At 53.9% G+C, this 24,766-nt stretch overlaps 11 protein-coding genes across 11 annotated transcripts; 5 read left to right on the forward strand and 6 right to left on the reverse strand.

Annotated features, from left to right (window-relative positions):
- Nucleotides 1–1,716: 1,716 nt before the first annotated feature.
- ISF_07103 (DNA replication factor A subunit Ssb3) lies at nucleotides 1,717–2,593 on the forward strand (the record flags this gene model as incomplete). The annotated part of the gene is made up of 3 exons (XM_018850707.1): nucleotides 1,717–1,869; nucleotides 1,906–2,008; nucleotides 2,226–2,593. 3 exons carry the CDS (start codon nucleotides 1,717–1,719, stop codon nucleotides 2,591–2,593), a joined length of 624 nt encoding a protein of 207 aa, XP_018701984.1.
- Nucleotides 2,594–5,669: 3,076 nt separating this feature from the next.
- Nucleotides 5,670–6,160, reverse strand: ISF_07104 (Rho GTPase activation protein; the record flags this gene model as incomplete). The annotated part of the gene is made up of 2 exons (XM_018850708.1): nucleotides 5,670–5,861; nucleotides 5,909–6,160. The coding sequence occupies 2 exons, from the start codon at nucleotides 6,158–6,160 to the stop codon at nucleotides 5,670–5,672; spliced, it is 444 nt and encodes a 147-aa protein (XP_018701985.1).
- A 551-nt stretch (nucleotides 6,161–6,711) lies between these two features.
- On the reverse strand, nucleotides 6,712–8,155 carry ISF_07105 (nuclear protein SNF4; the record flags this gene model as incomplete). The annotated part of the gene is made up of 4 exons (XM_018850709.1): nucleotides 6,712–7,364; nucleotides 7,433–7,582; nucleotides 7,643–7,766; nucleotides 7,844–8,155. 4 exons carry the CDS (start codon nucleotides 8,153–8,155, stop codon nucleotides 6,712–6,714), a joined length of 1,239 nt encoding a protein of 412 aa, XP_018701986.1.
- A 1,249-nt stretch (nucleotides 8,156–9,404) lies between these two features.
- ISF_07106 (Zn-dependent hydrolase) lies at nucleotides 9,405–10,202 on the forward strand (the record flags this gene model as incomplete). Its single annotated transcript, XM_018850710.1, has 1 exon — nucleotides 9,405–10,202. The coding sequence occupies one exon, from the start codon at nucleotides 9,405–9,407 to the stop codon at nucleotides 10,200–10,202; it is 798 nt and encodes a 265-aa protein (XP_018701987.1).
- A 92-nt stretch (nucleotides 10,203–10,294) lies between these two features.
- Nucleotides 10,295–11,514, reverse strand: ISF_07107 (C6 zinc finger domain protein; the record flags this gene model as incomplete). The annotated part of the gene is made up of 3 exons (XM_018850711.1): nucleotides 10,295–10,999; nucleotides 11,049–11,180; nucleotides 11,239–11,514. The coding sequence occupies 3 exons, from the start codon at nucleotides 11,512–11,514 to the stop codon at nucleotides 10,295–10,297; spliced, it is 1,113 nt and encodes a 370-aa protein (XP_018701988.1).
- A 2,558-nt stretch (nucleotides 11,515–14,072) lies between these two features.
- Nucleotides 14,073–16,132, forward strand: ISF_07108 (Armadillo-like helical; the record flags this gene model as incomplete). The annotated part of the gene is made up of 7 exons (XM_018850712.1): nucleotides 14,073–14,103; nucleotides 14,186–14,271; nucleotides 14,346–14,466; nucleotides 14,523–14,636; nucleotides 14,696–14,941; nucleotides 15,002–15,775; nucleotides 15,801–16,132. 7 exons carry the CDS (start codon nucleotides 14,073–14,075, stop codon nucleotides 16,130–16,132), a joined length of 1,704 nt encoding a protein of 567 aa, XP_018701989.1.
- Nucleotides 16,133–16,734: 602 nt separating this feature from the next.
- Nucleotides 16,735–17,189, reverse strand: ISF_07109 (Peptidase S24/S26A/S26B/S26C; the record flags this gene model as incomplete). Its single annotated transcript, XM_018850713.1, has 2 exons — nucleotides 16,735–16,767; nucleotides 16,863–17,189. 2 exons carry the CDS (start codon nucleotides 17,187–17,189, stop codon nucleotides 16,735–16,737), a joined length of 360 nt encoding a protein of 119 aa, XP_018701990.1.
- Nucleotides 17,190–17,514: 325 nt separating this feature from the next.
- ISF_07110 (Translation initiation factor 3) lies at nucleotides 17,515–18,411 on the forward strand (the record flags this gene model as incomplete). Its single annotated transcript, XM_018850714.1, has 1 exon — nucleotides 17,515–18,411. The coding sequence occupies one exon, from the start codon at nucleotides 17,515–17,517 to the stop codon at nucleotides 18,409–18,411; it is 897 nt and encodes a 298-aa protein (XP_018701991.1).
- A 163-nt stretch (nucleotides 18,412–18,574) lies between these two features.
- Nucleotides 18,575–19,191, reverse strand: ISF_07111 (Ribosome biogenesis protein Alb1; the record flags this gene model as incomplete). The annotated part of the gene is made up of 2 exons (XM_018850715.1): nucleotides 18,575–19,116; nucleotides 19,176–19,191. The coding sequence occupies 2 exons, from the start codon at nucleotides 19,189–19,191 to the stop codon at nucleotides 18,575–18,577; spliced, it is 558 nt and encodes a 185-aa protein (XP_018701992.1).
- A 598-nt stretch (nucleotides 19,192–19,789) lies between these two features.
- On the reverse strand, nucleotides 19,790–21,725 carry ISF_07112 (GMP synthase; the record flags this gene model as incomplete). Its single annotated transcript, XM_018850716.1, has 6 exons — nucleotides 19,790–19,809; nucleotides 19,873–20,064; nucleotides 20,130–20,166; nucleotides 20,223–21,524; nucleotides 21,582–21,620; nucleotides 21,681–21,725. The coding sequence occupies 6 exons, from the start codon at nucleotides 21,723–21,725 to the stop codon at nucleotides 19,790–19,792; spliced, it is 1,635 nt and encodes a 544-aa protein (XP_018701993.1).
- A 600-nt stretch (nucleotides 21,726–22,325) lies between these two features.
- ISF_07113 (Amidase signature domain protein) lies at nucleotides 22,326–24,679 on the forward strand (the record flags this gene model as incomplete). Its single annotated transcript, XM_018850717.1, has 9 exons — nucleotides 22,326–22,388; nucleotides 22,477–22,886; nucleotides 22,936–23,354; nucleotides 23,415–23,514; nucleotides 23,568–23,856; nucleotides 23,907–24,022; nucleotides 24,075–24,221; nucleotides 24,274–24,350; nucleotides 24,414–24,679. The coding sequence occupies 9 exons, from the start codon at nucleotides 22,326–22,328 to the stop codon at nucleotides 24,677–24,679; spliced, it is 1,887 nt and encodes a 628-aa protein (XP_018701994.1).
- Between the last annotated feature and the right edge of the window lie 87 nt (nucleotides 24,680–24,766).

The raw sequence follows: 24,766 nt of genomic DNA on the forward strand, positions 1-24,766 counted from the left end.
CATCATGGGGGGGAGGGAAGGGAGAAGGCGGGAACCACTCAGTAAAAACGGTTGCGACTTGTTAACCCAGATCGGCGATCCAAGCTCTCATCGAAGTCTTTTAACATGGAGCATGAATTGTGGCTCAGTCCGGCACCGACGAGATAGCGAAAGCTTGGCCGCAACCAGGCTGGCTGGTTGTGGTAGCTGTTTTGAAGCAAAAAAGAGGAGACAGCTTGCTTTGCTTGCTTGGTTGTTGCAGCTGCAGGATGAGGCTTATTACTAAAACGATTTCAATTATAAGAAAAAAGTAGGTCGAAACCCAAAATCCGGGAGGTTTCGCCCGTTAGGCAGCATGGGGCACTGGAATACAGAATGTAGCCGCATCGGAAGAGAACCAAAAAACAATTAACATAATAAAACCATCAAGAGGAATGATGGCACAGTTTTAATAAGGCTAAAAAAAATCATCAGACAGCTGGTGCGGCAAATGTCATTGGGGGCTTGTGGCTGAAGCTCTGCGCAGGCTCCGTACCTACCTAGGTAGGTACGTACATAGGTGCCTCGTGAGGAGAAAACCCGCCCCCTCATTGGCCATCACTCGTGCCCAGATAATAACACATGCGCGCGGGCTCGGTATTAAGCTGCCAGGGGGGGCAGTTGAGTAGGACGAAGAGACGCGCGTTGATGGGCTTGCTTGCTACATTCGCGTTGTGCCGTTCAGCCATGATGAGTGACACGATTAGTGACTCGATGGTTGCTGTGGCTGGTGCACACTGTTTGATCAGTGAGGGGAAGGACTGGCATTTGGTTGGCTCCCCTCCCGCATTGGGTAGGCGATCGCCGTAGGTTCCGGGCACTTTGCTCCGGCTAAACTGCTGCCTTGATTTCCTACCTTGTAAACTTGCTTACATTACGTAGCCAGATATTTATTCACAGGCAAAATACCGTGAACCCCAGGTTACTCGAACCTCCCACCTCTAATAACCAGCTTCGGCCTCGTCCCCGTCCTGTCTTCTCATTGGACAAGCTACATCAGCCGTCTATTGCTCATGCACTGAACGCGTGCCAGCAAACTCCCCCGCAACAACTGCTCCTAGCTACTAACACAGCTACTCGTCGGATCTCTTCTTGTGAGAACTGCCATGATCCCGGTAGGCATCCGCCGAAACAGCCAATGAACGGGCAAGCGCACACATGGACAAAACGCTCCGACGCCGTTTCCCTGTTTCACCATTTCCCCATATCACATTATTTTCTCAGCGGACAAGAATTTCCGCCAGCCAATGGGCGAAACCCAATAATATAAATGGAAATAGGCGCCAAAGAAAAAGGCACAGGGCATGCCACAACCAGGCACATCGACGTCATTGAAGCGAACAAACCTGTTACCAGCCACATGTACCGGTTTTCGCCCTTGTCGTAGCACAACGGTCCCCAACAACGCTCGAATACGATGACAATTAGCTGCATTCTCTAGTTCAGGCACTTGGCCTTTCCCATCGTCTTTTTTTATTTTCCCATGATTGACTCCTAAACCGCCCTCTCCTCTAGGGCCGGGTCAAACGCGTAGTCACCTGACATCGCGCCAGTGCACGTCACAACTCTCCCCCCCACAGCGCGCTTCCCCGCCAGCGTGATTCACGCCCGTCAATTGTCAATTCATCCAACTTCTTCAATTCAGCTTGTTCTTCATCCAAAACGTACCAATTCCAGCCCCCTCCCCTCTAGGCCACCATGTCGGAACACATCGCCGCCCCGCGCATCACCGCCGCCAGCCTCGACACCTTTGTCAACAAACACGTCAGCATCGTCGGCAAGGTCACCCAGCTGCGCGGCGACCAGGCTACCATCGACGCCGACGGCGCCGTCACAGTCCTGCTCAACCGGGTACGCACGCCTCCTCCCCCCCGCAAAAAACTGTAGGAAGCCCACCTCACCAACGGCAACGCCGCGCTCTTCATCGGCAAGGTCAACCCCGACCTTTCCATCAAGGCCCTGAGCTCCCGTGACGTCGGCACCGGTGTTGGTATGTACCCATCCGCTGGTATTTTAAAAAAAAAAAAAAAAAAAAAAAAAAAAGGAACGTCCTTTTTTTCTAACATGTTGTAAAGACATGGGCCTGTGTACGCAAGTCGCCGAGGTCACCCAGCGGCACAAGGCCATCTTTGGCGGCGCTGACAACTGAAGGCGTCCCGCCGCGCCGCCGCCACCGCCCGCATCACCATATACGTTTGATGCACCAGCGACGGTTGTCGCTCCTTTCTGGACGCAAGACTCTTTCTCCACGGCGGCGACGGACTACGACGACCACAATGATGATGACGATGACCACGACGATGATGATGATGGTGGCGTGTGGAGCCAGCCCCCGTCTCCCTCGTGGGAGGTCGACGTCAATTCTACCGCGTCACCATGGATTCCCTCTGCGCAGCCTGTGTTTTATCCCTTCTCGCTTCCCGCATCGGGCATTCGCCCTCTCACGCCGCCCTCGCCTGTTAAGCGACACACGGACTTCGATGACGACTCCTGGGCCTCTGACCTCGATTTCGATTCGGAAGTACAAGACATGCTCAACAATGCCTGGCAACGCGTTTCTGGTATGACCATGTGAAATAGACAGCGTCATTTTGACAGTCAATGGCAATCGATACTTCTATTCGGTGCTTCCAAACTCTGCTATGTCCCTTACAGTAATCTCTACCTTTTACACTGTGAAACCCTGCTCAAAGAACGCATACAGTCTTACACCTCGCCCTGCACTCACTAATCGTCTGTATTAGCCTGCCACCCACCTCAGACGTCCTTGTTCTTATCCATGTCAAGTAGCTCCTTAGCTGCCATCCACAGCTCCGCTACTTCGTCGATGCTGGCCGGCCTCGGACGCAGCCCCCTCTCTTCCCGGCGGTTTCCAGATGCTTGCCTATTCAAATTCTGCCCCTCGCAACACTCGGCACAAGATTTACTTTGACTGCTTTCCGCACTTGTTCGATGTCCAGAATTTGACTCTCCCAAAGTATTGGCCTGTTCTTCATTGCCATCGACCTCGGCGAACCGGACTCGAGCAGCTGCAGCCACATAATCATTATCCAACTTGAGACAGCCCGCTGATTCATCGCCCTGCTGCTCTCGCTCTGGCGACTCAAGTTGCTCCGATGCTATCGCCGCATCACGGATGCCCTTCAGCCGCTCGGTGAACCTCTCGAATACGTGAACTCTTTTCTCAGCAGATTCAGCCCTGCGCCGCCACATGCCAACATCTTGTCTTAATTTCACTGCTTCCTGTTGCTGCTTATCGTCCCACCCCATTTCCAGTAGATTCGACTCCCACTCCTGCTTGACTATTTTGTCATGGAGAGATATGATAACCTGATACAGCGCCATCATCGCTTCGGAATCTTGGAGCGACGCGGGCGGCAGATTGTAGCCATGAAACCTATTCAGATGGCGAATAATGGATCCTGGCTTCTCATATACAGGCAAACCTTCTTGTGAGCATTTGGCCCATGAATCGGGGTCTTCTTCGTCGTTGTAAGGGCCTCTCTTCTTCTCATTACTGATAGTCGAGTTTTTGATACGATTTCTGCCTGCATTGATCAAGCTCCGAATCGCAGAAGCTCTCAGCGACACCCCATCGCTGACAGAGGAGCGTAACACTTTGGCCGCAGGGCTCTTTTGCGGAACGCCATTTTTCCATACTCCCATGGGGGCATACTGACTCGGCCTAAACACATCGTCCTCTTTTTGTATAGCCGAGTTCGTCAGGGGGCCACTCTTTGCCCGTCTCAGCTTTTTCGGATTGTCCTTGACTGGACTGCCTGGATGGCAGTCTTTGGCAGGCTTGGGCAGCCTTTTTTTTCCAGTATCGCTCGGGGTACTGGGGATCCCAGGCGTCTGCGCGCAAATCTTCCCAGGGCTTCGCAGACTTTGGCCCTTTTCCGGACTACCAGTCAGAGGCTCGCAAGCTTTTCGCTTGTTTCGTTTCAGTTGGTATTTCGAATCCGTGGCTGGAGATTGTGTTCCGTTTCTCCTAGGCACGGCCTGGGTTCGCAGAGCACTACCAGGAAACACATCAGAAGTCTCTTCCCTCTCCTTTCCAGGAATCTCTTTAGGCAATTCATTTGGAGAAGTTGTCGACGATGTGGGGGGTGAATAAAACTGAGGTGGTGTGCCGCGTCCCGAAATTACACGTGTATTGGGCTCTTGACTAGTATGTTCCTTGTTTTCGCCTTTTCCTGTCACATTTTCTTCGCCACTCAGTTGAGTCTGGCCGCTGTCACCGGTTTCCGGTCGAGGCTGGCTTAGCGAATCAATCGACGAGAGTCTGGGCGGGACTGTGAACCTCTTTTTCTTTGCCAAAAAATCCATCTCCATCTGAGTCCCCTCAGCCATGCTCAACCGGCCGGGTTTGGGTTGGTTTCCGTTGTCCAACGGCTTGAAAAGCTTCCCGAATTCTGTTTCTTCCTCAATCACGGCATCGCTCCTTGGACGTACGTCTTTGGGGCTTTCCTCAATAGTAGGGCTCAGAGTGTTAACGCTGGCCTTTTGCCTCAGAAAGCCTGAAGCGCGCTTAGGTGCGTTTGCTGGTTTCGTCAGAGTGGTAAGATTCGAGTCCACATCCTCGGTTGTGCTTCTGGTGACAATCGCCGAGTTCGGCCGTATTTGTGAGAAATCTTTTGGGGCCCTGGTCAAAAAGGTTTCCGACGCGGATGGCCGAAGCGGTGGCCTGCCGAAGCTGCCACCGGCGATGTGTCTCCTTCTGTGCGTACCCAGGGACTTCATCTGCCGAACAATATCTCTCCAGTTCGAAATCAGCATTTCGGTGACTCTGTTTGCGACGAGAACCTTGTCAACGGCCGGTTGAACGTTCTTGGTGCTGCTTCCAGGTCTGTTCTTTCGCGTTTCCTTGCGCATCTGTTGTGTCACTGGCAGGACGACTAAACCAGAATCTGGAGCGGCAATGTTCAAGGTATATGATGCAAGCAAATCGCCAACCAGCAATGGTCCAAAACAAATGCTCAGCGCACCATAGCCCATCAAGTCTATTGTTGGCAATGGCAAGCCAGCGTCATCTTCTCTTGGGGCCACTTCGGCAATGCGTCCAATCATGCTGAGTAGTCCGAATATGGCGCAGATTAGCTCTCTTCGGTATTGCGACTCGATCGTTCCAATAGCCAGCGCGATCAATCTCGCCCGGACTTTAGTCTGGTTAGTTCGTGGGAATTCCGGCTCTGCATTCAACTGTGACTGAATAGCTATGAGTGAATCGAGAAGGAGTAGAGACCCCAGTATCCCACCTGGCAATGTCGATAAAAGCCTTTTTAGTGTCGATGCGATATCATGAACAGAGTATTGGATATGGAGTGGCAACGTCGCTGAACGTACAGTTCCCGAAATGTCGCCACCACCTTTATTCATGTGGCAGTAATAGTCGAATAGGGCTCCAACAACTTTCATAGAGCCGGGAATTCGAAATAGGCCACGTGTGTTGGGATGCTGTGCCACGTATTGAGCAGTCGCTCGTATGCATGTGGGTAGAATCAGAGCACAGGGTGCATATTCCGGTGGCAGGTAGAGAGAGCTCTTGCCGCTGAGGCGCACCATGGACTGGAGATCTAAAACACTTGGAGCCTCCCTTCTGCTGTGAATTAGATGGGCCAAGTCAGATGCACTTCGTCGATGTCGGGATCTCAGGGGGTCGCGATCTCTAGACTCTGACGGCGGCCGGGAGCCGGACGTGAACATGCGACGAAACCATCCGATCTTTGGTTTTTCGTTGTCATCCTATTGTTGTTAGGTATCTGTGTGGTGAGGCCGAGCTGGACCACGCTCACTGGTTTATTTAGGTCGAAATCATCGAGTATTAACGGCCGGAGTCCATGCTATCATCAATTAGCTTCTAGTCAACTTGATTGACGCTGATTCGTACCTTTTTCGCCAAGCGATTGTATTCCTGCACAAAGATGGCCCGATCTTCAACCTCGTCGGCGTCTTTGAGGAGTCCGAGATCGCCGCTGGTAGAGGTCCACGTGTGGCTGCTGAATAGAGGTCGGTCATTTTGCAGCAAGCTGTGGAATGTCGAGCTCCCCGGAAGAGGCTTGTCAAATGCGCTCTCGGGGAGCACCAGAAGCGGCGCGCTGAGGGACATGGGTTGCTGGGATGTTTTTCCTTTGGATGCCATGACTGAACCTAACGAGTCGGATCAGCCACGCATTTTATTGCAAGACCAGATATAAATGGAATACGAATGTGAATGGGAGATATGAACTAAGCCGTTGGCAGTTGACATTTGGCAGTTGACAGTTGGCAGTTGTGTGGTGCCGAGTGTTAGCAGTCGAGACCTGCCAAACGCGCGTGGCAGGCCAAACAAAGTGCTGCGCCGTGGAACAAGAAACATGCCGTTGACAGGTCAACCTGGCTGGGAAAGTACCCAATGACGGCAATTGTGCTGGGCAATGCACTTGAACAACTCTTGATGTATGTTTCCCTAAAGAGTAATTATTGAGCTTCTGATTCGAAATCAAAATCCATTTGCCGTGGTGTTGACAAACGCGGCTCTACATCCCGTCTATAAATCATAGGAATAGTTGCAGCATAGTATGCCAAAAGAAAACAAGCATCTTGTCATCAGTCCCGTCCCGTACGCCGAAGATAATGCAATGCGCCTTGTCCCAAGATCCCATCTTTTAACCGGTATCGTATCCAGCTTCCACTCGGGAAGGCTTATTACTCCTAGGCCCCATCTTCGCCCTCTTCATCTAGCACGTATTTCAAGATGTCCGAAAGGGAAATGACGCCCTTGAGCTTGTTATCGTCATCAATGACAATGAGCCTGTGAACTCTGCTCTTTCGGACGGCGTCAAAGATGGCGTCGAGTCGGTCGTCTTCGCTGCAGGTGTAGATGCCGGGGGCGTCGTCGGGGCGTTTGCAAAGGGCCTCGCCGACAGAGCCGCCGAGATCCTCGTACACGCCACCCTTGATGCACGGGATAATGTCGACTGCTTCGAATGCGTTTAGGACTCGGCCGTCGCTGTCGAGTATGGGGATGCAGCTGATGTTGCTGTCCACCATGAGGCGGATCACATCCAGAACTGTGGCGTCCATTGTCGAGGTGATAAGGTTGTTGTAGGAGCCCAAGTTAATTTCTCGCACCGTCTTCTTAAGCATGACGGTGTAATCCGCATTGTTGACGGCAATGAACTTGAGGATGCGGTATTGGGTGATGACGGAGATGAGGGTTTCGCGCCCCGTCTCGTCGTCAACATCGACGAGAGGGATTCTGCGCGCTCGGGTCTTGAGCATCTGCTTGCATGCTTCAAACAGAGGCCGCGACGGGTGCACGGAGAGTGTTTCGATCGGGACGGCGCCGATTGCCTTTTCAATGTCTTGGGCACATGTTAACTTGGCGCCTGAGCGGGGTAGGAGAATGAGGGGTTCGGGCGGCTTTTCTTACCACGTAGACTGCGCAGACGGAACTGATCGAGCTTGCTTATCTCGTCGGGATACTGGATATGGTATTGGATGACGTTGATGTAGTCAGTGCTGGTCAAGAGACCAGCAAATCGCGATGTTTGAGAGTCCCATAGCGGGGCAGAGACGATGGCTAGATGAACAGTTGTCAATAGAGTTATCTTGGCATTAGGGGTGTTTAAGACGGGCGCACAATTTTGAATCAGGATATTGAGGCTTTTCTTGATGAGCAGGTCGGTGTCGAGGACGATAAGGCGGAAGGACAGAGGCAGCACGTCGTAGCTGGTGCGCACTTTGAGAAACTCGCGAATGGCCTCCTGCAGGTCGGGACGGTTAGTAGGAGTTACAACATGGCGACACATGAGCGCAACGATTTGGAGGTATCGTGACATACCAGGCCTTCGCTCTGCTCGCGGTCGAGAGGGCTCTGCGTCTTGGTCTCGAGCGGGGAGGGCATGACGGTCGGGGTGGACGGGGACGGCTTCTTGACGCGCAGGTAGGATGAGGGGGCCACAATGGGAGGGAGCGTCAACTCTGGCAGAGCTGCCTGATCGTCGGCGGCAGCGACAGGCCTAGACTCTCGCAGAGGTATGCCAGTGCCGGTCCCGGGGGTGGCAGCTGGTTCAGACGTCGAGTCGGCTGTGGCATGTGCGGGGGCAGAGGCCATGTGAGCGCTAGAGGAGGAATTATCTGCGCCGCCCTCCATCGTGGGCAACGTGTGACGGGTGGCAAGGGTGAACGGGGGAGAACGCCGAAGGTGGCGTTGAGGGCGGGCTGAGAGGGCTGCAGGGAGTCGAGACGATGGGCTCGAGGGCGGCTCGAGGAACTGTACGGCAGAAGTAAGGTTATGCTATCGTGAGTTGAATGTCGACGGATGAGGAGGGGGTGGGGTTGCGATTAGCGGAGAAGGCTGTAGGGTAATTGTATGTGGGATCAATACGTCCAGAGAGACGGATACATGGCAAACGCGCTGGAAGAAGCGGATGTGGAAGTGGAAACTGGGATTATTAACAATTCAGTGGTGATGTCAATAATCAAGTGACAAGTTGCAGTCTTTGCTGCAAATCAAGGCTCGTTGGCTCTGCCTACTACATGTCTCTTAATAGGTATCTCCCAGCAAGGCCGGGGCCACTACTGAAGCTTCCGCGCCATCGCAGTTATTTGGTAGAAGCGGTTTAAGAGAGTTCATTAATACAGCTCCGTGATTGGCTTAAAGCAGCTTTTAGTGGACTCAACACCATCGGCCGACTGTGTATTGCGGTCGCCATTTCCCTCAACACCACAAATCTCGTCGTCGCGGTATGGCAATTACAACACCAACAATATAGGCCAAATTTATTTATGATAATCCTCAGCCCAGCTATTCTCCAGGCTCTAGCTTCCTTTTCTTAATTGTAAGTATAATTCTCGTTTCTCATTTCTTTTCTCTTTTGACATCGCCTTACCGTTGTAACAGCTCTCTGCCTCCAACCCCATCACCACACCATCACCACTAACAACTAGGGTCGGCTCGAAGATAAACCCCTGGTGCAACTTGAACCGCCAACATCTCCTCATCGCTTCATGGCTGCTGTGCCATGTACCCCGTGATTAGAACTAGGTAGGTAACCAGAATTTGACAAGTAAAAGTGATCGTACTCCGCCTGGGACGGAAGCTGGTCCCCGGTCAAGGGGAAGTCAGTCCCCATTGCCCATTTTGGCATCATTACCCGTGAAGATGGCTCAGTGGGCCGAAGATGCAGGTCCGAGCTTATTAGTCACTCCCCAGACTCGCTATGGCGGTGGTTTGAAAGCACGATTTCGAACATTATTAATAGCTTAATAATTTAAGTTGGTATTCTTCTTGTTCATTATTCGATTTACTCAAGCTTTCCAGCTATTAAAGCCGACAATCTGCCCGAAATCATCAATCATCATATTCGCCAACTCAGCAGCTACATCCATTATCAGCCAAAATGGCATCCGTCAACGTTACTTTTATCGGGACTGCCACGGCAATCCTTGAAATCAATGGCATCAATTTCATCACCGACCCGTTCTTTTCCCCTGCCAATTCTGAATGGGACGTCGGCATTACTGTCCTCAAGAACGCGACAACTCCCGCTCTCGGCCTTGCCGACCTGCCTGCCATCGACGCCGTGCTTCTAAGCCATGAGGACCACGCTGACAATCTCGACGAGCTCGGCCGCAAGCTTCTAGATGGTCGGCGTGTCTTCACTACCCGCGACGGCGCGAGCAAGCTGGGACCGCGTCCAGCCGTCCGTGGCATGGCTCCCTGGGAGACGGTCTCCTTCAGCGTCGGCAAGGTGCAGTTTGACCTCACAGCGACGCCCTGCCAGCACCTTCCGGGCGGTGAATGTGTCGGCTTCGTCATCTCGGGCCCCGATTTCGGCGCGATGGACGGGAAACCGAACGGGATCTACTTTTCGGGCGACACCGTATATTTCGAGGAGCTTGCAACCATCAGAGACAAGTTCAACATCCAAGCAGCCTTGATCAATCTTGGCGCGGCAACAGTCCCTGCCGGCGACCCGCCCTTGAAGATTACCATGGACAGCGCCGATGCTGTCCAGCTTCTTCAAAGTATTGGCGCCAACATCGCGATCCCAATGCACTGTGATGGCTGGAGCCACTTTGCGGAGAACGGCGCTCAGGCGGCCAAAGTGTTTGAAGAAAAGGGTGTGAATGAAATCATTCGCTGGTTGAAGCCTGGAGAAAGGACTCAGATAATCCGCAACGGTAGAATCGAGTAAGACGCCGGAACGTGTATCCAGTGGGTTTGTGTGTGCGTAATCGCGGTGTATTAGAGGTACGCGCTAGGTAGACTGTCCCAACTTAGTTTTGATCACTTGCCGCGGCTGTATGTCCCTAAAATACTGTCGGAAAGTAGAAAATTGATGAGGTAGAAATGACGCCGGGCTTTGATATCGTCCACGACTCTCTTGCATAAAGCTTGATGATCCGGTCCCCCATACCGCTCCAGATATTCATGAGAAACCTTGAACGGGAGTAGGGCAGACATGCCGCCGTATAGCCGCATTTGTTCCTGTGTTAGGTACCCCACGCTCTGCATGATTGATGCGGCGTTCTCCGTGAGGGTAGATTCGGGGATCGCAAGCTCTATGGGCAGCGGCTGGGCATCGGCCAACTTCTCGTGGAGGGAGCGAGCATGCACAGCGCATATGATGCGGAAGGTCAGGTAGTGCATAACAGAGTTGGCTTCGGTGACGTCGTGGTAGAGGATATCGTGCATCGATACAGACTCGTCGTCCAAATCGCCGCCTTGTTGCAGTAATGTGCCTGCTGAATGCAAACTCTTCCAGTCGCCTAAGCTATTCATGACGTCTTTCAACAAGTCGAGACATTCCCAAGCCTTTTCGGGATCGATCGATTCATTCATCTTATCGATTGTCTCCAGTATAGATGGTATGCGGGCTCCAACTGTCACGAGCGCTTGTAGAGGCTCTGCCGGCCTCTCCTGGAACGGAATTGTTGACCATTCCGGTGATCCGAGGAAGATAGCTTTGTGAGCTGCTATGGACCAGACAATCTATCTGAATTAGCATCGTTGGGATGCATTCACTTCGTGAAGAACTCACCATTCCAGTTCGGAAGCCAAGGAACAATTCGTGGGGTAGCCCGCGACTGTAGTAGTTCGGTCCTTGACCAACCATGAGTTGGGATAGTCCGAAGGCGTGAAATCGAGCGCTGCTGGCAGAGGGTAGAAGAAACTATATTTCACAACTCGTGAGTCACAACGGGCGGAAGTAGAAAAACAGCTAGGCGCACCTCTGATAGAAAGAGAAACATCATGGCAGAGGATAATTCGTTTGGTCTTGACGTTTGACAGCGGCGGAGAGCACGATGTATAGAGCTGAGGGCGGTTCCGTGGGCATCCAAAGCATCAGCGGCCGAGGCAACTTCCGGTGCCGTCTGCGATACAATCGCAACGCCAAAGGCCTCGATGGCGTCTCGTAGAGCCTTGCCCTCGTCACCCGTTGCATCCAGTTCCAGCACTTTGTCCATCCAAGCGCCGCATACCCGGGATGTGGACCGAAGCTTCATTGGACATTCATTGGTAGCCGGCCATGCCGGTATAAAGCTTTGCGATACCAACAATAACAGGTCGTCCTCCTGCCAGGAGAGGCCGCCGGCGATGGTCGCGTTGGGGGTCGTGCGCGCATCTGGCTCCTTAGACCGTTGCCGAATACGACATCGATTCTGTTTTGGTTTTGGCTTTGTCGGCAGACTCGGGCCAACGAAGATGAGATCGTACTGGTATCCGCCACACGAGCGGCCGGTACGAAGGCACTGGGAGCAAGCCGGGACTTGCCCGTCGCACTGTGTTTGCGGGTGAGTCGCCTGTGAACTTGATCAAGCGTGATGGGCAAGAGGGTATCATACACCAAGCTTACGGCCCCTGCATGTGTGGCAGACGGTTCGCTGTCGGATCTTCATCGATTTTGATTCTGAGGCGGTGACGGGAGTGTGATGTTCTGTCGATATTTTCAAACGGCCTTTTTGTCCGAATGATGACTACGTGGAGCTGGCTTTAAAGTTCAACACTAGGTTAGTCCGGCCTTGGTGCGTGATGGTAGTCGCCACCCCGACGGATGGCGGGCGGGGATGCCGTGATAAAAATAAACCGCCAATAATGTTGTTTTGAGAAAACAAAAAGAGATTATGGATTGATAGGTCAGATGAAGTGAATCGAGGAATGATGAAAGAAAAGTGTATGGTTGGGAAAGAGTATTCTCGGACAGAAGAGAAAGACGCTTTTATAATCACCAAGACCAAGGGTAAGATGGGTAAGATGTCTCCATACCACCATCAAGCCAACAGTTCGGTAGCTCTGTCTCCGAGCGGGTGAAAAAGACGCCAACAGCACGCTAACCAAGGACATCGCCGAGGCTTCGGTCAAGTGATCGATTGAGACAGGTGGCAAATTTTATACAGAACAGACTCGTGTATATAACTCTATACTCTAGTCTACTTATTGTTCCTGTATCCTTGGTCCTTACCCTCTCTTTCCCGGACCGATGTTCTCCCCAGCCTTATCCTCCAAGTAGTTATGCGGTCGCTCTCTTACTGTTGCTCTAATAAAAGCAAGCTTACTACTGTACCCATGTCTTGGGCGGCAAAAAGAACCGTAGCAGAGTAGTCTTACTTCTGTAAGTACATGGAAACGGCATGTGACTCATGTTTCTTCAACACATGTGAATTTAAGTCCTTTAGTACATACCTTCACACCATGTCAAGGAAGTTGTGGCATCTTGACCGAAGGTAAAGGGTAGCATCATAGTATTCGCGATAAGCTGATGAACAAAGCAGGCTCCTAATAGGGCAGGAAAGAATTGAAACGATCAACCCTCATGTTTGACTCCAACGGCACTGAACAATTGGGCTTTGCGGACCGTAGGCAAGATGGGCTGCCGAGCCGGGTGTTCAGCTGACACACTAGGTGGCATCACATGGCACATAGGTAGTAGGCAACGGGAAATGCAACGCGGCACGCTTGCGTGGGACGTGGGACGCGCACTGCGAGAGGAACTTGAGACGAAGAAGAAGCGCCCTTGAAGTAGCACAAGCCGCACTGTGTCATACCCTAGAGATGGCTTGAATCGAGTGATGGCGGCATCGGCAATGGGGAGGTCGACGGCGAGATACGAGCCTAGGAGTGCATAGCGACGCGACGGCGAGAATGTTGTGGCGCATTGTTCTGTAAATAGTGTCAATAGCGCTAACAGGGAGGAAGGTTTGGGGTGGGTAGGTTGTCGACGGAGTGCATGTATCTGTACGAAGCGATGCGTATCTTTCTTTACATTCCATGAGGGCGATTAATTACCAGAGCAAGCTCATTCCAGGTGACGCAGCTGTCGATGCGTTTGGTGAACAAAGTCGTTAATCAGGCGGGCGGTTATTTGTCTTCTTTGGAGAGGCTGTTAGCGCCTTGGCGAGGCATTCCCCCCACGCTACAGCGCTCGCAGCGAGAGATGTGCCTCTACAACTGCTGTACGTCCTGCTGCAAGACCCCTGGTCCGGGCTGCTCGGGCGGCCCCACGTCCACTAAAAGCCCCCCAGCGATTCGACTTGATTATCGTGCAGTAAGCCACTGACCCCAGGCCTATGTACCATACATTAACATGCGCCGTCCATTAGCGTGCATATCTCTCTCAACTGGACTGTGCAACCCATTCTCCCCACCCCCTCTACCGAAACGCTCTCACCTCGTCTCTTCACTTTCATCATCCCCCCTACTCCCATCCGGGCTTTGACAACTTACCACTTCATCTCTCCTCGTCCTGCCCGTCTGGCCTGGCTTCCGCACCTTCCCAGCGGCAGCAGGAACGAGACGCCGCGCCACCCCAACCCGGATTGCGCCACCACTTCAACTCGCCCCGGCTCCTCTTTCTGAGCCTTCCCGGTAGAGAGGTCCTGCTAGCTTCGCCTGCCTTCCCGCACCCGAGCTCGTTCTCCACCCACTGCCAACCCAGCGCCGGCCCAGACCAAAACGTCAACAAAACAATTTCCATCGTCGACGACTCCATCACTGCCAACACCACCTGCCTCCTGTCATCGACAATCCCGTACTCCCCTTCGCCGCCACGGCCGTCGCGCCAGCCATGGGTATCTGTAGTTCAACATGCTGTGGAGGTCCGTTCATCCCCCGACCTGACCCCGAGTCCTCGCAGTCCCCCGTCCCCCCCTCCCGCCTTCTGACCCGTTTCATCCCCAGGCCGATCCCGAGATAGTCTCTACGAGCCTGTCCTCGCCGACAGCGAACGTGAGGCTGTTGCCGACCTTTTGCAGTTCCTCGAAAACGTCAGTAGAACGGGCTCGTCGCTGCCCGCCCCAGTCTACCAACCCACCCGGCCCTGCTAACCCATCCCAAATAGCGTGGCGAGACAGACTTCTTCTCCGGCGAACCCCTCCGAGCACTCAGCACCTTAGTCTTTTCTGAAAACATAGATCTTCAACGCAGCGCAAGCTTAACCTTCGCCGAAATTACCGAGCGCGGTACGCCTCCCCTTCCACGATGCGTACACTTACGGATCCTTCTGACTGGCTTCCAGATGTCCGTGAGGTCGACCGTGATACCCTCGAACCTATCCTATTTCTCTTGCAGAGCTCTGATGTCGAGGTCCAAAGAGCCGCCAGTGCTGCACTGGGAAACCTTGCTGTCAACAGTAAGACCCGGCTCTGCGCCAAGGTCAAGGACCCAAAAACATGCTAACCATAGATGCAGCTGAGAACAAGGTCCTCATCGTCCAGCTCGGCGGCCTTACCCCCTTGATTAGACAGATGCTGTCACCAAATGTTGAAGTCCAATGCAATGCCGTCGGGTGCATCACCAACCTCGCTACACACGAGGAAAACAAGGCTAAGATTGCTCGCTCCGGCGCTCTGGGACCGCTTACCAGGCTTGCCAAGTCAAGAGATATGCGTGTCCAGCGTAACGCTACAGGAGCTCTGCTCAACATGACTCACTCTGGTATGCTGCTCACGAAGAAGCTATGTCCTCCGCCTTCTACATTACTGACCTTCGTGCCAGATGAAAACCGCCAACAACTCGTCAATGCTGGTGCTATCCCAATTCTCGTACAGCTCCTCGCTTCGCCCGATGTCGACGTTCAATACTACTGCACCACTGCTCTTAGCAACATTGCCGTTGATGCCAATAACCGCAGAAAGCTGGCCTCGTCAGAAGCTAAGCTTGTGCAAGCCTTGGTCGCTCTCATGGAGTCTTCCTCTCCCAAGGTCCAATGTCAGGCAGCTCTCGCTCTCCGGAATCTGGCTTCCGACGAAAAGTACCAACTCGACATTGTCCGAGCCAATGGTCTGACGCCTCTACACCGTCTCATCCAATCTTCATACCTTCCATTGATTCTATCCGCGGTCGCTTGCATTCGCAACATTTCTATCCACCCTTTGAACGAGTCTCCCATCATCGAAGCAAACTTCCTCAAACCTCTTGTCGATCTGCTCGGCTCTACTGAGAACGAAGAAATCCAATGTCATGCCATCTCGACTCTGCGGAACCTCGCCGCTAGCTCCGACAGAAACAAGGCCTTGGTTGTTGATGCCGGTGCCGTGCAAAAATGCAAGCAGCTCGTGCTCGATGTTCCTGTCACCGTTCAGTCTGAAATGACTGCCGCTATTGCTGTGCTGGCTCTCAGCGATGATCTCAAGTCTCACCTGCTCAACCTCGGCGTCTGTGACATTTTGATCCCCTTGACTCACTCGCCAAGCATCGAGGTACAGGGCAACAGTGCTGCTGCCCTCGGAAACCTCTCATCCAAAGGCATGTACCCTCCTGACAAACGTCGTAATATGAACTAACCCGTTCCCAGTTGGCGATTACTCAATTTTTGTCCAAAACTGGACCGAACCCGATGGCGGCATTCATGGCTACCTGTGTCGCTTCCTTCAGTCAGGCGATGCCACTTTCCAACATATTGCTGTCTGGACCTTGCTTCAACTATTCGAATCGGAAGACAAGTCACTGATTGGTCTCATTGGTAAGGCCAATGAGATCATCGAACACATTCGAAATATTGCGAACCGCCAAATCGATACAGAGCCCGAGCTTGAGGAAGAAGATGAGGGTGAAGCTGTGAATCTGGCTCAACGTTGCCTGGAGCTCCTTGGACAGAGCATGTCCAAGGCCCACATCGAAGGTTGATTGGTTTTTAATGCCGTACCGCCGTGAAACTTGCGGTTTGGCAGACGGGCATTTGTGCCGCTTCCGTGTTTCCAAGTCGAGGCACAAGTATCGGAGCAAAGCAAATAGCTTTGGCCGCTTTTTTGAAGTGTGCTGTTTAACTTTCTGTACCCGGAGTTCTCTGTTTGGTTTGTGGCTTATGCTGGCGCCCTGTGAACCACTGTTGAGCTTGAGTGGCAGGCAGAGGTTGTGAGCCTTGACAGTCTCAGCTCAGCTCTTTTTCTTCATCTTGTACAAAGCATATGCAGCGCATTATTGCTGCTAGCACAGCATCCTATATTTTTGATTTTATGAGGCCGCCAAGTATGCGAGGGCCAAGTTGAGGTGGTTTAATTAGACAACGCGATGTTACTATGGAATACCCGGATACGCTTGCTTCTACCTCAACCCATGTGACTATTATACAGTGATATACATGCTAGACGCCAATGACTACTGCTCAACCCGTTGTAGGGGATTCTCGAACCATTGACGTTCGCTCCAGGGCAAGACTTTTGCCACAACCTTGCCCTGTAAGAGTGCGAGGGGTAATGGACCAAACGTTCTCGAGTCTCTTGACGCTACTAAGTTGTCTCCAACAATCCAACAGTGGCCGTCTGGAATCTGCGCAAGGTCAGCACCGTTTGCCATTGTTGCTGGCTCTAGGTAGCCTAGCAAAGAAGAAGAACAAAAGGAGACAACAACGGCATACCTGAATCATGTTCTCCTCCCCCGGCTGCCCAGGAGTTCCGATAGAGACGTAGTCGCCCGGCAGGCCGACGACGCGCTTGACGCCCATGTCGTGGGCGGCAAAGGGCATCTTGTAGAGGACGAGGTCGCCGACGCGGACGCCGCGGCCGCGGCGGAAGCGCTTGTCGGTGCCGATCCAGTCGCCGTACGTGGAAAATGTGGGCAGCATTGAGGGCCCGTCGGCCGGGCCGACCTGAAACCCGTGCGTGGCGAACAGGTGCCAGGCGCAGCAGAGCTTGGTGAGGCCGACAGTGAGGCGGACGCCCGGCCGGTGGAGGATGCCGGACATGGATGGGATTGGGGGTGTGGTGGAGTGGTGTTTGGAGGGCAACGTCAGGTTTTTTTCTGAGTCTGTACTATGAAGTCGCCAAGGGGAAGCGCATTGTGGTTTGGAAGAGAGAAATGGGGTTGTTTATTGTAGCTCAAGATCGGAGGTTGGGGATGTTTAAAGTTGGTGACAAGGGCTGCAGGGGTTTGGAGAGAAATTGCGGGGCGAGGACAGCTGCTCGAAGCTAGCCCAGGCTCAAACAGCCTCCTCTTCTCCTCCACAATTCAACGAGATCACACTCACAATTACGCAACTTTTCCCGTTCCCGAGCTGCGCCGCAACGACAATGGCCGCACTGAGCAGTCCCCGATGCCTGTTCAACTCACGCGCCGCCCTTAAGCGGGTGTTTTCCCTCTCCGCGGCCCCAGTACCGGCACGACACCTCCCTCCGGCCGGCCACGTGCTGTCACCGAGCCAGACGCGCGAATACGCCGCCGCCCCTCCGCGACGCGGCCCTCGCGGGCACCGCTCGATCGACCAGGCCGACGGCGGCGCCGCGGCGGACGACCGGGGTTTCAGCCCGCTGTTCACGACGGCGAAGGACATTGAGCGGTCGCAGAAGGACCGGATGCCGCAGGACTTTGAGATCAAGGACCCCAAGATCATGGTGCTCGAGAACGGGTCCATCGCGGGCCCGCTATCGACCAAGTACGTCCTGAGCAAGCTCGACGAGAAGACGGAGTCGCTGCGGATGATCCGGCCCTACGTCCCCAGAGGCGCGCCCCTCCCGCGCAAGGGCAAGGTAGAGGAGGGGAGTGCGATCGCCGCCGCAGACTCCGCCGCCGCCGCGGTGACGCAGCAGGAGCAGTTTGCGCTGTGCGAGATTGTCAACAAGCTCGAGGCCTTGAAGCGCGAGCGCGAGCGCAAGGAGCGCAAGAAGGCGGCGACGGCGGCGAGGCCGAAGACCAAGGAGATGGAGCTGACGTGGTCGATCAGCGAGCACGACTTGCAGACGAAGCTGCGGCAGCTGGGCGGGTTCCTGGAGAAGGGGTGCAAGGTGCAGCTGGTGCTGGGGAGCAAGCGCGGGAGCAAGAGGGTGGAGGAGGCGGCGATGCGCGCGCTGGTGAGGAGGGTGCAGGAGGAGGCGAAGGGGCTGGGCGCGAGGGAGGGGGGGGAGGCGAAGGGCGAGCTGGGCAGGACGATGAGGATGCAGTTTGAGGGCGTGGTGAAGAAGCAGACGTAGGGGGGTTGGTTGTGGGTGCTATGGGCAATGGGTTCTGTGGCACAAGTGTATATTATCATGTCAAATACATCCATCATCATCGAGAGAAACACTTTTTAAAAATCCCTAAAAACTCCCTAAACGCCAACGTTGTTTCAACATAGAGCAATGCAGTTGATGATGTTCACATGATCTCGTCCAAGCCATCATCCACAGGTCCATCCAGGGCCTTGCTGTCACCATTCTCATCCGTCTCCCAGCCCTCATCATCCTGCCCCTTCTTCCCCTTCTTCCCCTTTTTACTCTCCTTCTCCTTCTTCTCCTTCTTCTCCTTCTCGTCCATCTCCACATCGTCGTCGTCGTCGTCGTCCTCACCCGCCGCCGCATTCATATCCTTGTTGATCGCGTCCCACCCCTGCCGCCGGCCATCTACCGCCCGCTGTCGGTCCCAGCTGCGCTTCACCTTGCTCGACGTGCGCTCCACGACCGCCTCCGCCATCTCGATGCCCTTCTCCCGGCGACGGCGCGCCTTGGCCGACACGCGCGCCTTGCGCTGGCTCCCCTTCTTCTGCACGCCGGCCGAGTGGTGCACGGCGAGCACGGACGGGCGCTCGGCGGGCTTGTGGTGGGCATCACGGGGAGGCTGCGCGGTCTTGAGGGACTTGTCGGTGTCGATGCTGGGCGAGGTCGCGCGGCGGGCGGCGCGGGACCGCTTGGAGGGTTGCGCTGCGGGAGGTGGTGGTCAGTGACTATTTTGTGGAAAGCGGTGGAACTGTTGCACATACCTTTCGCCTTGGCCATTGTTATTGTGTGTGTGTGTGTTTGTGGTTTGGTTTAGAATTTCCCCGTTCTGGGCTGTTCGCGATGGTGGGGGAATTGTCGGTCTACGAACTTTTTTTTATCTGCAGCCGCTATCGATAGCATTTGTGGTGGTGAGTGTGGGGTGCGAAACTGCACCAGCAGTCAACCGTACAGATAGAGAAGCATTACTGAATTATAAAACAAAAAAGAAAAGAAAAAGGGAACCCATTGATACAGTATCAATGCATTTCTCCTCATCCACCCTGAATATGCATTACATTTCCACGAAGCTGGTGTGCAGAGTAGCTCAGCAATGTACTCTACCTTCGATGTATGATCCCAGACGCCGGTTCTTGCATCCGACAAGATTTTAATGTTGCTGATTGTTGCTTTCCCAATTCTATGCAGCGACTAAACTGATTTCTGAGATAAGAAGCTGAGCAAGTGTTATGAGATTCACACATCGCCAAAAGATCCGCGCCTGAAAATATGACTTTATATTCCGTAAATCTCATCTATCATCCGTCTTAACGCCATGTCAGGTCCGCGCCAAAAGCATGACGCGGATAATATCATTTTGATCCCAAGCGGTGAGGTATTACTCCAACTCAATGGTACCTATCGGCTTCTAGTTAGTCACGGCCCTGCAAAAGAGGACACGCACGTAGGAGGCTGTCTCACCTGGAGGCTTCGCCGTGGTGTCGTACACCACTCTCGCGATGCCATCGACCTCGTTCACGATGCGTCTGCTGATGGCCTTGATGAGACTCCACTTGAACTCGTACGGCTCGGCACTCATCATGTCCAAGCTCGTCACGGCGCGCAGAACGCAAATGTACCCGTAGACTCTGGCATCACCCTGCACACCGACGGCTGTTGAACATAATAAAGTCAGATATGCTATACACCTTGTGAAATGCAGAAAGGGGCGAACGTACCTCTGTTTGTGTCAAGTGCGGCGTAGGCTTGGGTAACCTAGATAATCTCGTTAGCGAACTTTCTCTCCCTTGGATAGAGACGTTGCGTCGAACCTCGTCGTAAATTCCAGCCTCTCGGATCATCGAGATGAAGATGTGGTCAGCCTTGCGCACGATGTCGACGCGCTCCTGGGTGACCTCGCCGATGATTCTGATGCCCAGACCCGGGCCGGGGAAGGGGTGTCTCCCGATAAGCTCTTCGTGGATCTTGAGTTGACGTCCGAACGCCCGCACCTCGTCCTTGAACAGCTCTCGGAGCGGCTCAAGAAGCTTGAGCTGCGCCTCGCCGTTTTGCATGCGAGCAGGAAGTCCTCCGGCATTGTGGTGAGACTTGATCGTAGAGCTCGCGGCTCCTTTGAAGCTCAGGCTTTCCACAATATCCGCATATAGCGTTCCCTGGAGGAACCATTCGACCTTTCCGGCACGCGCTGTGTTCTCTGCTTCCTTCTCTATGCGGAGAGCCTCGATTTCAAAGAGGTCAATGAAAGTCCCTCCAATGATCTTCCTCTTGGCTTCAGGCTCCGTAACACCGGCAAGGCGGCCAAGGAACAGTTCCGATCCGTCCACTACCGTAAGGTTGATTCCCAGATGCTTATCCAGAGTCTCCTTAACTTGCTCGCATTCGTTGAGACGCATCAAACCCGTGTCGACGAGAATTGCGTGGAATCGGTCCCCGATGGCGTCCTTCATCAGCTTGGCAGCTACAGTGCTGTCGACGCCACCGCTTACTGCTCCGATTACCTGGGCGTTGTCGCCAACTAGTTTCCGAATGCGAACGATTTCCCTCTCGAGGAAGTTGTCCATCTTCCAGTCGGCCTTGGCACCGCAGATCTTGAGAGCAAAGTTGGCGAGAATGTCTGTGCCCCGCTCCGTGTGCGAGATCTCAGGGTGGAATTGGATGCCGAAGATGGGCAAAGACTCGTGGGCAATGCTAGCAAACTCGCTGTTCTGAGTGGTGGCAATGGTCTTGAAGCCTTCAGGCAGATGAACGAGCTTGTCAAAGTGGCTCATGACAACGTTCAAAGAGTCACCCAGGCCCTCGAAAAGCCGATCGGCATGGCCACCCACCTTGCGGATGGCCAGCGAGGTCTCACCGTACTCGCGGTTTACGCCAGGTGCCACGTTGCTTGGGCTTACTCGCCACGCAATCAGTTGATTGCCATAGCAAACGCCCAGGATGGGAACGCCAAGCTCGAACACCAGCGGATCCACGCCTGCAGCATCGGGGGCATACACGCTCGATGGACCACCGCTAAGAATAACACCGACGGGTTTCCAAGTTAGATCTTTAAGCTTCTGAGTACAGGGAAGCATCTCAGAGTAGACACCAAGCGATCTGAGACGTCGCAGAATGAGCTTTGGTCTTGTTAGTACTTGTTACCCGCGTATGAAGGGTAGCAGGGCAGAACGAACATGGCTGGTCTGAGACCCCATATCCAGAACGAGCACGGTCTTGAAGCAATGGTCAGCTCAGAGAGTATTGAAGTTAGAGTTGGAAGACTTCGTCCTTACGTCGAAGGTGGCGTGCGGCGGAGCCGCTTCAGTGAAATCGCTCATTGTGTAAAATATCTAGAGCTAAATATTCGAGGCGTGATAATTGTGAATGTGGTGATGTTGGAGACAAGGGCCCATGCAAAAAATGCTCAGACCAACCCCAAAAAAAAAAAAATCATTGCAGGTTGAGTGACTCGCTGACTCATCCGCCCAATCCCCAACTTCCATGCGGGGTACAAGAGTTCGGCCCCACTAATGTTAGGACACCCAGCTTTCAGCGGTGGTTCTGCGCCTTGCACTATCAACAAGCTAATGAAAATGAGTCCTTGCGATACCTACCTCGAAGACACAGCCGTACTGGGTATATAGTACAGGTGAGGAGGTGCTGCATTCCTCGGAGGGTAAACAAGAAGACCTTTAATTCTATCATCTGTACGGAGTAATAGATCAATACTCCTTTTACCGCGCCTCTCATCATCGTCTTGTCAGACTTGCAGATTCCCGGACGGAAGCACATCCCGGCTGCCTGCCGCTGTTGGAATTGTGCAGGATTGGGCTGGCTGCTGCCCCCATGCACGTCCAAGATTATAATGCAACCCTCCCCTCTCGTTTCCATCTTGTCTCACTCTTCGCTTCATCCGTTCTTTGGCAACTGCAGTCAACATGAAACCGCTCTTCACTGCCGTCATTGCAGGGGTCAACTACCTCCTTCACCCTGATGTGCTGGTACGCTCGTCTCCCTCGTGGCCCGTTGGACATTTCCCAGAAACCCTACTCCGTAGGCTAACCCATTTCTATTTCTTCTTCTTCGCAGGGTATGATTCAAGAGGACATCAATCCGGATGCCGTTCTCCCCGTCACGCTCATCAGCACAGAGGAGCTCAACAGTCCCAACCTCGATGCCTTTCTCAAGGGGCTCGAACTCTATGACGACGTCTACTCGAGCGAGTTCGCCTTTGCACTGGTAGAGAAGCCCGGTGCCAATGAAACGACGCGTAGTAGGAGCAAACGGACCGCCGACGTACCCGGCAGGCAGACCTTCACCGTGCAGGTCACTGACACTCGCCCCGATGAGGCCGCCAAGCCGTCGCCTTTTTCTACCCTACCCACGGGCCCGTACATCCTACATGGCAAGGAGCTTCACCAAGCGTACAGGATCTACGAGGATGAGCTCGGGGCTTTCTCAGCAGGCCTCGTGCCCGAAAAGCACAACAGCAGTGACCAGTGCGCTGCCCGTTCCGTATGCGAGACAATTGGCTAACTCCATCGCAAGGTTTGTTGATTTGGGCGATCGCCTGCCCAACGGTACCTACCGTTCCGTAGCTGTGCCGTCCCGGCTGTACTTTCCTGGCCCGTCTATCCGCAAACCGCTCTCCGGCCTGCGCTACGCCGTCCCCGAGGACTTTGACGTGCGTGGCCTGCCCACCACCCTGTCCAGCCACAACTGGACGGCCCTGCACCCCAACGCCGCCGCCCAGCACGCGGCGCACGTGCAGCTACTACTGGATCACGGCGCGGTCCTCGTCGGAAAGACAAAAGATGCGCAGTTTGCAGCCGGCACATCGTGGATAGACGTGGCGCCACCGCTTAACCCGCGCGGCGATGGTAAGCAGCCGCCGGGCGGAGCCGCCGCCGGCGCACTGTCTGCACTCAGCAACTATACCTGGTTGGGCAATTCAATCAGTCAAGGCGGTAAGACGAACATCTCAGGTTCCAATGATTTTGGAAATTGTCGAAACTGACTTGCAGCAGCACTTGACGGGACGCTGTCCCAAGCCGCCGCTTACGGGTTGTTCGCACTGCGGGCCACCGCCAGAACAGTCTCCCAAAGGGGAGTCCGCACGAGTTCTCCGTAAGTCAAGCTTTCAATTGCTACACCCGCATTATACTAACAATGTCCCTTAGCAAATTACAGTCCACCGGGCTTTCCGGCCGGAGCCTCGAAGACCTCGTGCACCTGATTGCGCCTTCACTTAAGCTCAACCGGCAAGCAACCCAGCCAAGGCGCATCATCTACCCTACAGATTTCGCGCAATGGCTATCTGCGAAGCAGAGGGCTCTCATGGACGAGTTCTTGGTCGCCTGGGAGAAGACCCTCGGCGTCAAGGCAGAGAGGATGAGTCTTGCGGATGTCTGGGCCAAAAGCCTGCCTAATGGAGCGGATAATCAGACGCTACATGATTACCTGGGTAATGTGAGTAAGGTACGGAAGCGTCTGAAGTGATGTGGCTGACATGAGAAAAGGCGGCGTACTATGCTTTTTGCTATGACTTTTATCATAACTATGACGACTTCCGGTCCGCCTTTAAGGCCAAGTTTGGCCAGGCGCCCTACACAGAGCCGAACGTGGCAGAACAGTGGTATGTTTCGCTGGAAACAGAATTGGGCATTTCTCGTAGCTAACAGAGGTAGGTCTGTCGGCGCAAAGACAGACGGCAGGGCGGCGAAGAAGAAGCTCGAGGTATTCACTACGTGGTTTAGCAGCAACGTTGCATCCGCCGCGAACGGTGCGCCAGAAAAGGCCGCCGTTATCGTGCCAGTTCTTGCCCAAAACGACATGTAAGATGGCCCCCCGTTGAAGCTGAAATTGGGTGTTTTTAACATCTAGCAGGAAGTACAACCCGAGTAAAGGTCTTCATCCTAACATCCTCGCTCCCGTCCTCGGCAGGCCGCAGATGTCGGCTCCCTGTAAGTCACGATATCGGCCCCGCTCTGGCAGCAAGTTCGCTTTTTGCTAACATCTATCAACAGTTGCCCAGATCGCGATGGAGGGCGACGGCAATTCCTACGTGCCCTTCTCCGCCAGTGTCATGGGCGCCAAGGGCGACGACATCATGCTCGTCCAGATCATGAAGCGCGCCTTTGACATCGCTGATTGGCGCGTCCGCGTTGACCCGGGACGGTTGACGTTTCCTGTGGGCAACAACTCCCGCGGCGTGGATGATCACCACCAGGATCCGTATCCCCCGCCTATCACAGGCGGCATCTCGTTTGTGGTGGATGACAGAGAGCTGTAGAGACGAAGGAACCCTCGCGGTAGCAAGATTGACTTGCGAGAGTAGAAGCTATCATTTATCGAAATTAATGGAGATTTCTCTCAATTG

This window comes from Cordyceps fumosorosea (assembly GCF_001636725.1).
Source record: "Cordyceps fumosorosea ARSEF 2679 chromosome Unknown scaffold_20, whole genome shotgun sequence".
Taxonomy (NCBI): domain Eukaryota; kingdom Fungi; phylum Ascomycota; class Sordariomycetes; order Hypocreales; family Cordycipitaceae; genus Cordyceps; species Cordyceps fumosorosea.